The 13047-nt window shown below is 42.6% G+C and overlaps 1 protein-coding gene across 1 annotated transcript; it reads left to right on the top strand.

The window, feature by feature from the left end:
* Positions 1-54: 54 nt before the first annotated feature.
* Positions 55-11230, top strand: LOC102447939 (acyl-coenzyme A thioesterase 5). The gene is made up of 3 exons (XM_075927261.1): positions 55-770; positions 5809-6011; positions 6617-11230. The coding sequence occupies exons 1-3, from the start codon at positions 215-217 to the stop codon at positions 7190-7192; spliced, it is 1335 nt and encodes a 444-aa protein (XP_075783376.1). The 5' UTR covers positions 55-214; the 3' UTR covers positions 7193-11230.
* Positions 11231-13047: the final 1817 nt, after the last annotated feature.

Genomic DNA, 13047 nt, shown 5'->3' with positions numbered 1-13047 from the left:
CAGGCCCACGTGACGCATAGCGGCGAGCTGGGTCTGCCCCCGCCCCTGGCCAGGGCTTGCGGAAGGGGACAGCCTCCCGGGGAGAGCTCCCTTGGCGGGACGGAGGCGGCGCTGTGTCTCTGCGAGCGATTGAGGCTGCCTTGGAGGTCGCCCGACGGCCCGGCAGAGGCGGCCTGCGTGTGGTACCCGGCTCGGGGCCGCCTTTAACGCCGCCATGTGGCGAGTAGCCAGGGCCTGGCCCGCCTGCTTGCGGCCTTTCAGGCGCCACCGCCCCCCGGGGCCGCGCTCGGGCGGCAGGGGGGCAGCCACCGTTGCGGTAGAGCCCGCGGCGGGACTGGCGGACGAGCCGGTGGCGACCAAGGTGCTGGGGCTCGCCCCGGGGCAGCGGGTGACACTGAGGGGGCTGGTGGTGAACGAGCAAGGCTGCCTCTTCGACTCCTGCGCCCACTACCAGGCGGACAGCCGCGGGGAGGTGGACCTCTGCAGGGACACTTCCCAGGGAGGGGACTACACTGGGGTGGAGCCCATGGGGCTGTTCTGGAGCCTCTCCCCTGCCGGCATGGAGAGACCCTACCAGAGGCTCGTGCCGAAGCAGGTGAAGACACCCATGAAGGTGGCGGTGTCAGTCCACCAAGGGCACAGTCAGCCTGGCGCCATCCCGGGGCAGGTACTAGCCAAGGCCCATGTGGAGAGATGGTTCACTGCCCCCGGGGTGCGGAGAATTAGGCTGAAAGAGGGCAGCGTGAGAGGCAGCCTGTTCCTACCCTCAGGTGAGAAGTGTGAGGGAAGCTCTGCCTTGCAGTGAGTGGATTGAGGCATTGAAGCTGCTTCCCTTTTCCTACATGTAAAGTGTGATGGTAATCACTCGCCTCTGTAACAGGCTTTGACGTCCACCGACAGTGCTTATAAGTGCATGTGATTAGTGTATATATGGGAGCGTGAAAACATTTCTCCTGGCTCAATTGAGGTTGATCAGATTGTGCCATTTCTTTGTATTAAAAATGTAGAAATTGCTCTGAGGCCTTTATGGTTATTACAAAAAGTTGATATAAATTATTGGAAAACACCATATAAATGCAAAATATAATGTATTATCTGAACACCATCACAGAGGATTTCTGCTTGCACAAAACAAGACTGACCATGTCCTCATCAGTATATTGCAGCAGCAGTTTACTTTTTTAAATTCACAGGAATAAGATGAATACTGAAAATGAAAAGGACTAACCATCTGTATATACTACTATAAATAATCCCGTGTATGTTAGATGTTTATTATAACACAGGTAAAGCAAAATGGCAATTTATTAAAATGAATGGAGATGCCTATCTCCTAGAACTGGAAGAGACCTTGAAAGGTCATGAGTCCAGTCCCCTGGCTTCATAGCAGGACCAAGTACCATCCTTGACAGATTTTGCTCTAGATCCTTCAATGGCCTCCTCAAGTATTGAGTGCACAACCCTGGGTTTAGCAGGCCAATGCTCAAACCACTGAGCTGTTTTTGTAGACTAGCTCCCCTATGGTATATTTAGATTCCCCATAACGCTGAAGTAAAGTAAAGTGTGGTGGAATTCCCAAAATTTATAGAAGAGTGATTGAATTAGTGAGAAGTCATGTTTTCTTTTTACCAGGAGATGGTTCTGAGCCCAGTTCTTTTACCATGCTAATCAGTGGCAAATCTCCCATGTAGGAGTAGGATTGTGCCATATGGGACACTTTCTCTTTGTTAAATGTATGGGCCATCTGAAGAGATTATAGAGAATACATGCATACTAATGATCTCTCTTCTTACCTCAGAACCAAACTACTCATTAGTTTTATACTATAAAGGAAGAATTTTGCTGGATTGAGGCCTAAATCATTATCTCTACTCTAGTTATTTTTAGAGGCTGATCCAAGGTCCACTGAAGTCAAAGGAAAGACTCGGATTGATTTTAATGGACTTTGGAGGCCCTTAGCACTTTCAGTTCAACAGCATTGAAGCCTGGGTATTTTGTTCAGAGCACTTTGCAGGTATGTACAGGGTTTCCACCAAACTTTAGTGGGATCCACAAGACTGCAGCCTAGAACTAACTTTATTTATTTAAACATTCCTGGTTTTGTGATGTTACCACAATACTGGAAAATCCAGACTGGCTGCTTATGTTAAGGTAATTTTCTTTTCAGTGGAAAGTTCTGTTTTTAGATTTCCACCATGAATGTATGTGCTTTAGTGGAAAAAACGAAACACCTGTATTGTTAAAATAAGAATACAAAATCCTAACTGTTCAAAATTAAAATAGAAAGACATGTGAGTTAAATTACATCCTATAACATAATAGGGGTGCCTCATTTCCTGATAGGAACTAGAGCCCATTGGATTTCTGGAGTTCTGTTACCTATACCACTTATGAGATGACAACATAACATCATAAATTATAACCCAACAGTGCATGTTTAGTCTTTTAAAAAATAAAAGTGCTATATTGTCTCTTGATATTTTCGCAATTGAGCTTTAATTCAAACTTCCATAATTTCATATGTTGCCCAGATAATATATTTATTTTAATTATATAGTGCTTTTACTCAGTGGATATTGTGTATATTATTCAAACCTGTGATTCCTGTACTGGGACCTTCAAGAATTTCCAAAAATTATAATAAAGAACTTTAAATTTGTAATGCATCTAAAATGTTTGTTTTACTAAATCCTCTTCCATCTTCCCTCCCACTTACAATGGGAATATTCTGTTGTGTTGTACATGATACACTTCATCTTTAACTTCTGTTTTTATTAAATTTGTCATTAGTACCATTGTGGTATAGGAAACAATCTTGTATTTAACTCTTCATAGAACACTAGAACTGGAAGGGCCCTTGAGATATCATTGAGTCCAGTTCGCTGCCCGCATGGCAGAATGAACATCAATCTAGATCATCCCTGATAGATGTCTATCTAACCTGCTCTTAAATATCTCCAGAGATTGAGATTCCAGAACCTCCCTAGGCAATTTATTCCAGTGTTTAACCACCCTAATAGTTAGGAAGTTTTTCCTAATATCCAGCCTAAATCTCCCTTGCTGCACTTTAAGCCCACTGCTTCCTGTTCTATCCTCAGAGGCCAAGGAAAACAATTTTTCTCCCTCCTCCTTGTAACACCCTTTTAGATACCTTGTTCACAGAAGCAAAATGTTTGCCAGCCCTCCTGGACAACTATCAAATTATACAGGTTAACTATTCTATTTTGATTACTCATTTTTTTGCACCCAGAAGGAGCAAGGAAGTCAGACATACATTTTATAAAAAAGTCTACCTTGCTTTAAATTTGTTCTGCTGTAGTTAGTAGTAGGGAAGCTCATTTTTTTTATTAGTCTGTAAGGCGCTGCAGGCCTATTTGCTGACTTTTTTTGTCAGTGGTAAGCTGTAAGTCCTTAAAGCTCCAATTTTGCCCATTGAATTCAATGTGATCAAAATAGAGAACTAAGATTCTTCATTTTCCTGTATTTGCTGCAGTCTGTATGTAGTAAATTGGTGATTCTTTAACTAAAAAGCCTTATATGATTATTTGCTGCTATCAATACATTTGGAGAAAATATGTTTTGGTTTTAGTTGTGTCCTATTCATTTTGGAATACAACCCAGTTTAATGACACATATTAAAGCCAAACCAGATTCCATCCTCAACTTATATTTTCTTTAAAATCTTGGCCATGGATATCTTTAATAAATGGGTGCCTGAATTTAGGCTCCTTATTCCATACTTAAGGGCTTGGAAGGAAGTTGATTAACATAGCTCCCTGTGTAGACACATTTATGGAATAATAATCACTTTATTCCTGAATAATAATTTTTGAATCAAAACACTTTTATTTAGGAATAGATTGCCCACATAGGGAGCTATGTTGGAATAGCTATTCTGGTCAATTTCCCTGTGTACAAAACCCCTAAGTGGCTTGACTTTCAAAACAAGATCCCATTAAAGTCAAAATAAAATTGATAGTTCAGAGAATTGTGTTGTGCTCAGCAATTTATATAGGCCTCAGGGGTCTCAGTTTTGATACCCATTTATTAAAATCTTGGTCTATGATTTTGGACCAGATACTATGTAAATTTGCTGTATCCTGTTTCATTCTTTTCATGCAGCCTAAAAAAATGTTCCTTTTGATTAGACAGACACAAGCCACCTGCAGCCTGTCTGTTTTTTTGGTTTCTCTTAATAGACTTTTGGATTACCCCTGGCTTGCACTTTTAGGATCCCAGAGCAGTTGGACATAATATCTTAAACATGAATTAGACTTCTGTTAAAGAGTTATATATACTAGCAAGAGGCTACAATAAAACCTGAGGTTCGGGGGAAACATCTGTAGTGCCTTGGTTGTATAGGATTTCCTCAAATAATGCCAGAATGAAACTGACAATACTTGTATGTTTCACAGCTACTCAAAGGGATGATAGAAACAGTGTAAATGCACAGAGATTTCCCTTTCAATATGCTGCTTTTATTAATGACTTTATTGTTAAGGAAAAATGAGAATTGTTAGAATCACCGAAGTTGGAAATCAAAAAGAGAATTAGCTCATCTAGACCATCCTTTGCACCACTAGATTTTTTCCTTACAATATATTTCCAATGCATTGTTTAATTTTAAATGTTCCAAGCAATGGAACTTCACTGTTTCAGTCTAGGGAGTCACGCTCAGTGTTTCCAAAATCCCTTAAGAGCCAAGAGGTCTGTTCTTCCATTCATGTGTTTTATGTAACTCTCAATGTTAAGCTGCAATTATGTGAGAATAGACCCATTTCCCTCTCCCAGTGGCAATTTGGATTTGAATGGATCAATCATGCTATCTGATGACCAATCAGAAAAATACTAAGACTGCTTATACTTCTCACAGACCCAGAAGACAGTATCTCATATTCTCTAGGTCAAATTCTGAACTCATCAGGTATCCACTGTCTATGCTAGAAAGATTACTAGAAAATAAATACATGTGACTGTGCAGTCATTTTAACCCAGATTTACAAAGGTATTCAGGTTGCTAATTTCCATTGATTGCCTAAATACTTTTGAAAATCTGGGTCAATGAGACTAGCTGCAATAATAGGTTGTTTTAGCATGGGACTACTCAACTAATGGCTCATGGGCTGTGTGCAGTGGGGTTTGGGTTTACCCGGGGCTCAACATGCAACTCGGGGTGGGATTCTTTGAACATGGCCTTCACTGGGAATATGCTCCACAATGGTGAGTCAATATAAAGGTTTTCTGTTGATGAGTGTTTTAGTAGTTAAATTCCTGGATTGTCATTGCTCATTAAAAGTGTTGGAATATGGGTAGAAATTGGGTAAATATTGCATTTTATTAATATCAGCAAAACTGACTTAAATGGGGCCTGTGTATTGTGTAGTCTTGCCTTAATCTTTGTATTCATGCCCATCAGTGTGAAAGAAGCTATTTGCATATATATTTGCATGTATATGCAACCACACTTAAGTTGCTGCCTTTGGCATGTGCTGTATCACTGTGACTCCTGGGGCTTCCAAAGTTGAGTAGCTTTCATCTAGCATATGATCTGCTTCTTCAGCATGAGAAGGCCAAGTCTTTGGAAAATACACTGGGGTGACATTAAAAAGTATTCTCATGTGTTTGAGCAGGTGTTCCATATAATAGTAATGGGAAATATCATTAGTACTGATATTTTGCTTGTGAAAAAGTAATACTAGATAATTATTAACTGCACCTATTATATTTTGCATTTGCAGTTTGTTCTTCACTCTATACCCTCTAATGTCTTTGCCTGATAATATTGGGGGTTTTTTCTAATTTTTGTAGGGGATGGCCCTTTTCCAGGGGTGATTGATATGTTTGGTGATGACGGTGGATTGATAGAGTTCCGGTCCAGTCTGCTAGCCACCCATGGCTTTGCTGCTCTTTCCCTGCCTTATTTTGACTTTGAGGATTTGCCTAAGATCATGAAGGATTTGCATCTGGAATACTTTGAGGAGGCAGCTAGATTTTTACAGCGTCACCCAAAGGTCAGTGTAATTAGAGAAACTCTTGGGGTATGACTACACTACCACCCTAGTTTGAACTAGGGTGGTAGTGTAGACATACCCTTGTAGACATATTCCTCTAGATGTGGGCATGGGAGAGAAGACTTATCAACAGTGCTGCATTGATGGCAGTATGTGTAGGGGAAGAACAGCACATTAATTTCCTTAATTAATCAGCCCTGCCCAGTCAATCAGGTCAGTGCACAGAGCCCTGACTGGGCAGAGCTGATTAATCACCTGTGAAGCTGTACTGCCACGCAGCTTAAAGGGAACACCGAGATTAGTACTCCAGGAAATGGCAATTTCAGCTGGTTAGATCTGAATGGGTGTATCCTAGAGTCCAAGAGCCCACAATATTTTATGAGTTAGCACCTTTTGTGTTCTCTGAAACATTGGACACAAACAAGAAACAGGATTGTGCCCCTGGTCTGCATTATAAGTTCCATTTGTAATTTTCTAACAGGAACTTAATTTTGTACAAGGTTCTTGAAAAAGCCCCTCTGAACATGTTTGATGTCACACTGTCATTAATGCATATGTTTCTCTTTCTCTCCACTCCCTTTTTCCCTCTTTTTGTTTATCTGAAGGTGAAAGGGCCAGGGATTGGAGTGATTGGGACAGGGAAAGGGGCAGAACTGGCATTCTCCATGATTACTTTCCTGCCACAGGTGGTGGCAGCTGTCTGTATATCTGGCTGTAGCTCCAATACCATCACTGCTCTTCACTATGGTGAGCTGACTCTGCCTGGGCTGCGCTTTGACATGAGCAAGATCAGCATTTCTGAGGCTGGTGTGTTTGATATTTTTGAAGCTCTGGATGACCCAATGGATCCAGCTAATTCCCACTGCCTAATCCCCATAGAAGAAGCAGAAGGTCATTTTCTCTTGGTGGTTGGAGAAGATGATCGCAATTGGAAGAGCTCTTTCTTTGCAGAGATGGCAATTGGACGCCTGCGCCAACATGGAAAAGACAACTTTAAACTTTTGAGTTATCCAGGAGCAGGCCATCGGATCGATCCACCCTTTTTGCCACTTTGCTCAGTAGCCCTGGACCGTGTCCTAGGGTTGCCTATTCTAGGTGGTGGGGAGAGAAAAGCACATGCACATGCACAGGAACACTCCTGGAAGAAGATTCGGGAGTTTCTGCACTTACATTTGGGATGAACGCCTCACTACCTGAAAGCTGCCACTTAATCACAGGGGGCTGAGAAATGAGACACCCAATGGACTACAAGACTAGAGAGTCTGACTCAGAAAGACAGAAAAACTCGATACGTATTTGTTGGTCAAATGACAACTCAGTGGCAAATGTAAACACCGAGGAGGGTGAGGATTTGTTTAAGGTTGTTGAAAATGCTGTAACTAGTGTTGGGGAGAAATGTAATAATGGAAAACTTCAATGTTCATGTTAGTAAAAGTTTTCCTAATGCCAAGATCACTTTAGACTGGGAAATAATCACCTGAGGAAGGTGACAGAAGTCCCCTCACTTGTGGCATGTAAAGGAACCCAGCACCCTGTCCAAGCTAAGAATGTTAACTAGTGGTTAACTGACTAGTTAAGCAGTCGATGGAAATTCCAACAACTACTGGACTAGTCGATAGGCACTTCCACATTCCTCCTTTGAAATGTACAAGAGTCCCTGGTGGGGCTCTTGTACATTTCAAAGGAGGAATGCAGAATTCCATGTGCAGCCCAGGGCCAGCGGGAAGTCCCGCTGACTTCGGGCTGCACTCGGGTCAGCTTTGAAATGTACAAGAGTCCCTAGTGGGGTCAGCTGGAGACTCTCTAGCTGATGCCAGGCTCCACGCGCAACAGCGCCGGAAAGCTGATCCCTGGCTCGTTTGAAAGGGACAGCGTCGCACTGCTGAGCTGGGGATCAGCTGTGTGGCTGCCCCTTTGAAACACCGAGGTGGAATTTCAAAGGGGCAGTGCCACACAGTTCATCCCCAGCTCAGCTGTGCGGCGCTGCTGCTTTGAAGTACCCCCTCTTCCATTAGCCATGACACCCCCCCTTTGCTGCCTCTCTCTGATAGAGACAGCAAGGGGGGGAATCGACTAGTCAACTGACTATCCAATAAGCATTTGCTTATTAGATAGTCGATTAGTCCTTAACATGTCTAGTCCAGGCCTGCAGAAAACAGCAGTCAAGAAGACTGGCCTGCATCTAGTGGAATGATGGCAGTCCTAGATGGTAAGATTTGGAATCAGCAATGCCCTGTAAACTGGCAACGTTTGCCTCACTGTTTAGGATTTGAATCCAACTAGTTCAGCTCAAATGTTTTCCAGTAGTGTGTCCCCCCAGGGAGCACTCTGTTCTAAAGCTTTGACTGTTTGCTCTGCCTCGTTTGGAAACCTTTTCTATTAGAACTTTATCTGGGATGCATACATGGATAGTTGTTGGACATATTGATGTTATCGTTGTTCATTATCACTGAGCACAGCCAATGGCTCCTTACACACCAATTGGTTGCAGAGACGAAAGATGAAGCGTTTTCAATGCACGCTAATGAGTGGGATAGCGCCAGTAGTGATTTATTAGTGAGGTTTTCATGAGGGACTTACCTCTATTGTATCATAATCTCTTGGCTGGCAGGTAATACTTGGTTAGTGGATATTACTGTTCCACTGGGTAGCTTGGTTAAATGCAGATTTGTTATATGCTTTGATATTTCTGTTTCCTTCTTCCTTCTTGAAGTTTAGTCTTCTAATTGCATGTTTTTATAGTAGTAATGACTGTAGTTAAATGAGGGATACGAGGAATCCAGTTATTTTGGAATTACCTTGTATTGGATAGTGGCAGTCAGCTGTCATTGGATACTAACTAGCTGATAGTGACAGCCACTATTGAGAAGGAGCAGAAGAGTTGATTGGTGAATTGAAAGAATGCAGGGAGCCTGGCCAACAGGAGGCAATAGAGTTATATTGGCTGTCAAACAGTGACCAGCTTAAGAATCAATCAAAAATGAAAAAATCCTGAGAAATTCTCTCCTAGCTGCCTGGAAAAGAGGGAGCTATTGTACACAGGGCTGCCAGGGGATTATGTTTCCAATCTAATTAATTTTAGACTAGTGCCTCCCCTCTTGTCAGGTTAGGAGCCCCACCTCCATCATCTTGATAGAAGGGAATCACAATTTCTTCTTTACTTAATATTTTTTACCTCAGTTAGTTCTCTGAAATAGTGGTAGTGCTGGAAGCTTGGTTCCCAAGCTCCACTTCCAGCACAATTCCCTTTCCATGGTCCCTGTTGTCAGAGCTGCTTAAAATTGCTGCCTAGGAGCTTTTACTTTTAGCTGTCACTATGCTGGTGTTTTATGCTTATTGACTTCATGTCATCTAAGTCACATGTGCACTATGCACATCATCTTGAGTGTTCATCTCGTTGATGCTCAGTCCACAGACATTTCCCAGCCACACCACAACAGACTTCACTTCATGTGTGCCTACTCCCTCTCCCCACACCACCAACACAACTGGCATGGTTAAATGGGTTTTGCAGGGGGCTTTGGTGCCTGAACCTTTCCTGAAGATAGATAGCAACACTACAACAGGCCTGCAACCAGTTTTGATGAGGAGTTACTTCCTCTTCCCCAAAACTACTCCCTGCTGTGACCAGCAGTGCTCCTTCTAAGCTGCATGGCAGCACAGCTTCACAGGTGATTGATCAGCAGGGCAGAGTCAGTCAGCTCCATACATGGAGCCCTGAGCCTCTGACTGGGCAGGGCTGATCAATCACCTGTGAAGTTGTGCTGCCGCTTGCCTTACAGGGAGCACTGGTGACCAGAGAAGTTGTCCTTTTGTTTCCCTTCTCACCTGAACTGCCACCAACTTGCCTGCTTCCCTTAGATTGGGCAGTGGTCCTAGGCAGCCTGTTTTGCTGCCCACTAAATCTCCATTGTATCTTCTTACCTCTGCAGATCCACTGCTGCCCAGGACTGCAAGTTCCTGGGACAAGTTTATAAAATCCACGGTAATCCCAGTCAAACTAGGCTAGCTAGAGGTACGAGTCCAATCAAATTGCTGGGTTCAGGTATAGATTCTGAATGTAGGCATTGTTAGATTTCTCTGATTTTAAATTAATATCACATTTTTCATTAATTATCAAAAAGTAATGTCAACACATATATAAAAAGGTGGTTTTAAATTCTCTCACTTTAAAATGTCATTTTAAATTAATTTGCTTTATAAATAAACAGTTTCCCCACCCATTTAGCATTAACACACTTAATTATGTGTAGAAATTTGGCAGCAGCTTTGGTTTTTTAAATTCTGATTTTTCAAAAGGGGAGAAGGGAAAAAACCTGAAAGCACTTAATACTGCAATTTGTTAGTGTAAATACATCTTGCCAGGGGAGGATATACAGCAGGGCGAACGGAGCAGCCGCCCTGGGCCCCGCGCTTCAGAAAGCCCCGCGCATGCGCTGTGGCACCACTGCGCATGCGGTCACTGCACATGCGCCGTGGCAAAGGGGGGGGCCCCGCGGAAGTATGCTGCCCGGGGCCCCGCAAAACCGTCATCTGCCCCTGCATCTTGCACTCAGACAATACTAATGACCAAAGAACATATACAATGATCTGAAGCAAACTGCTTATACAATTACGTGTTATTAATTTACAAAAACTCATTCTAAAATGCATCTTATTCTATCTGCAATGTAAATACCACTAAAAATGTGCAGTATGCCTTAATGCAGAGGGCCTGATTGTGGCCATATTTAATGCCTAATTTTTAGGCCCTGATTCTACATTCTTTATTTAGGAAAAACACCCAAATAATTTCAGTAGACATAGTGTTGGTGTAAGGAATGCATGATCAGGGTTTTAGGATCCCTAGATCAAGGTAAAATTAATATTGGGGTTGCAGAATTGTTTCAGAATTTCATTCTATGCAAGAGTAGCTGTGGGTTCAATCCTTGCATAGGCTGATAATGCCATAAGTATCCTGCTTCAGTTCTGCTGAAGTTAGTGGCCAAATTCCTATTGATTTTAAGAGAGCAGGATCAATCCCAAAATGTCATATCAGCCCAGCTGATGGTTATGCTGTCTAACCACTTTGATCCAAATAAGGAGGGTTTGTTCAATAACCATATGTATGATTGCAAGTGGGATGATAAAGAGCTAGTTTGTATGAACTGGCTTATTATTTGCACTATTTTATTTTTGTCTGTTTTCAAGAAGAGCTTACAATAAATTTCTAAAATGTGTTGCTAAAGTGCGTTTCTTTAAGACAAAGATTTATGGGGAGGAGGAAGTGAAGGCATTCTACACATGAACCTGTACCCCATAGGTTTCTGCTAAAATGGTCAGGAATGAAATAGTTAAATGTTTACTTTACTTTTTCCCCAAGGGGCTTCAGAGATGAATGAGGCAGTTCATACTTCTTGCACCTTCTGCATCTCTCTTATCTATCTCCATAGCTCGGTAACACTGTCTATGTTCCCTTTTGCATAGATTTTCCTCCTAACTTCTTCCAATCTTACACAAATCCATTGTGCTTTCTGCCTCAGAAGATTCTGTGGGATCCAAGCAAAGGTTTCTATACTTCTACATCTGTTACAATGGCTGATTTGAAAGGAACTTTACACTTACCAATTTAAAATATCCCTTTCCTGTTAGAGGATGTCTAAAGTGCTTTGAACATGAAATCTGGTTAATATGGTAATGCTTATAGCACTACAGAGAAGCCTAACAAGTATGGCAATATGGGCAAAAGTGGACCTCTACCCTATATACATTTGAAGTGAGAGAAAGTCACAAAACCATCAAATTCTGCTACAGCAAGAGCTGAAATAGAACACTTGCATGTCTCCTCCCTACAGAAACTAAAAGTCACTTTCTGATCTAATAGTGTTGAAAAGGATCGTGTGGGTACCATTTGTATAGAGCAAGTGCACAGGGCTCTAGTGTGCTATATGTCTGAATAAGTCTGTCCCTATCACAGGCAGCACCTTGTATATTACCAGACAGACAGCCCAGCTCTCCTTTCCACCTGCTGTAAGACATTACCTGAAACTGCTGCCAAACCAAATGCTGTACCTGCCAGCATACCACTGTGGCTGCCAGAGACCTTGCCCAGGCCAACAGGACTCCTCCACCAGCACTCTCAGCATGAGGCATTGTAACCCCTCACACCACACACTGAGCCATGATACAGTAGTGATGTCAGCTTAACTGGGTGGAAAGTGATGGGGACCAAGCAAAGTGTGCAGGGCCTGTTAGGGCAGGCAGACAGGATCCTTTTAACACCTAGGCTGTGTCTACACTGGGCCACTTATTCCGGAAAATCTGCTTTTCCAGAATAAGCTGCGAGCTGCCTACACTGGCCCTTGAATTTCTGGAAAAGCAACAACGCTCTACTGTACAAAATCAGCCGCTATTCCGGAAAAGCTACGCTGCTCCCGCTCGGGCATAAGTCCTTATTCCGGAACACTGTTCCGGAAAAGGGCCGGTGTAGACAGCCCAGTAGTCTTTTCCGGAAAAAAGCCCCAATCGCAAAAATGACGATCGGGGCTCTTTTCCGGAAAAGCGCGTCTACATTGGCTACAGATGCTTTTCCGGAAAAGCATCTGTGGCCAATGTAGACGCTCTTTTCCGGAAATACTTGTAACGAAAACTATTCTGTTTTAAGCATTTCCAGAAATTCATGCCAGTGTAGACACAGCCCTATTGAACACTCACCATAGAGCAAGAAAGACATCTAATGTTCCACAATGTGCTACATTGCCAAGTCTCACAAAAAATAGCATGGCATTTAAAAACAAGCTCTACCCATTTCAGAGGTGTTTTATACAAACTTCGTAATTTCTTTGTATTAGTAGTAGCACAAGTACACACATATATACCAGGCAGCATTGGCAGCAACCAGGGCTGTGTTTAGTACCTAGAGCAGTGGTTCTTAACCTTACTGCAGCCTGCACTCCTTTGGTTCTCAAAATATGTTTTCGCACCCCTTATTAAAAATAATTGAAGTAGGTCAGTTCTTTAAACCTAAGATATATCATAAAAATCTGGCATGTCTCGC

Source organism: Pelodiscus sinensis, chromosome 4 (genome assembly GCF_049634645.1).
Source record: "Pelodiscus sinensis isolate JC-2024 chromosome 4, ASM4963464v1, whole genome shotgun sequence".
NCBI lineage: Eukaryota > Metazoa > Chordata > Testudines > Trionychidae > Pelodiscus > Pelodiscus sinensis.
The sequence above is the reverse complement of the archived record's forward strand: the minus strand, read 5'-3'. Positions and strand labels throughout refer to the sequence as shown.

Excerpts from the sequence above, each read along its gene's own strand:
- LOC102447939 (XM_075927261.1), top strand. The coding sequence starts at position 215 with ATGTGGCGAGTAGCCAGGGCCTGGCCCGCCTGCTTGCGGCCTTTCAGG. Across the intron at positions 771-5,808 it reads CAGCCTGTTCCTACCCTCAG|GGGATGGCCCTTTTCCAGGG; the intron begins GTGAGAAGTGTG and ends TAATTTTTGTAG. Across the intron at positions 6,012-6,616 it reads TTTTACAGCGTCACCCAAAG|GTGAAAGGGCCAGGGATTGG; the intron begins GTCAGTGTAATT and ends GTTTATCTGAAG.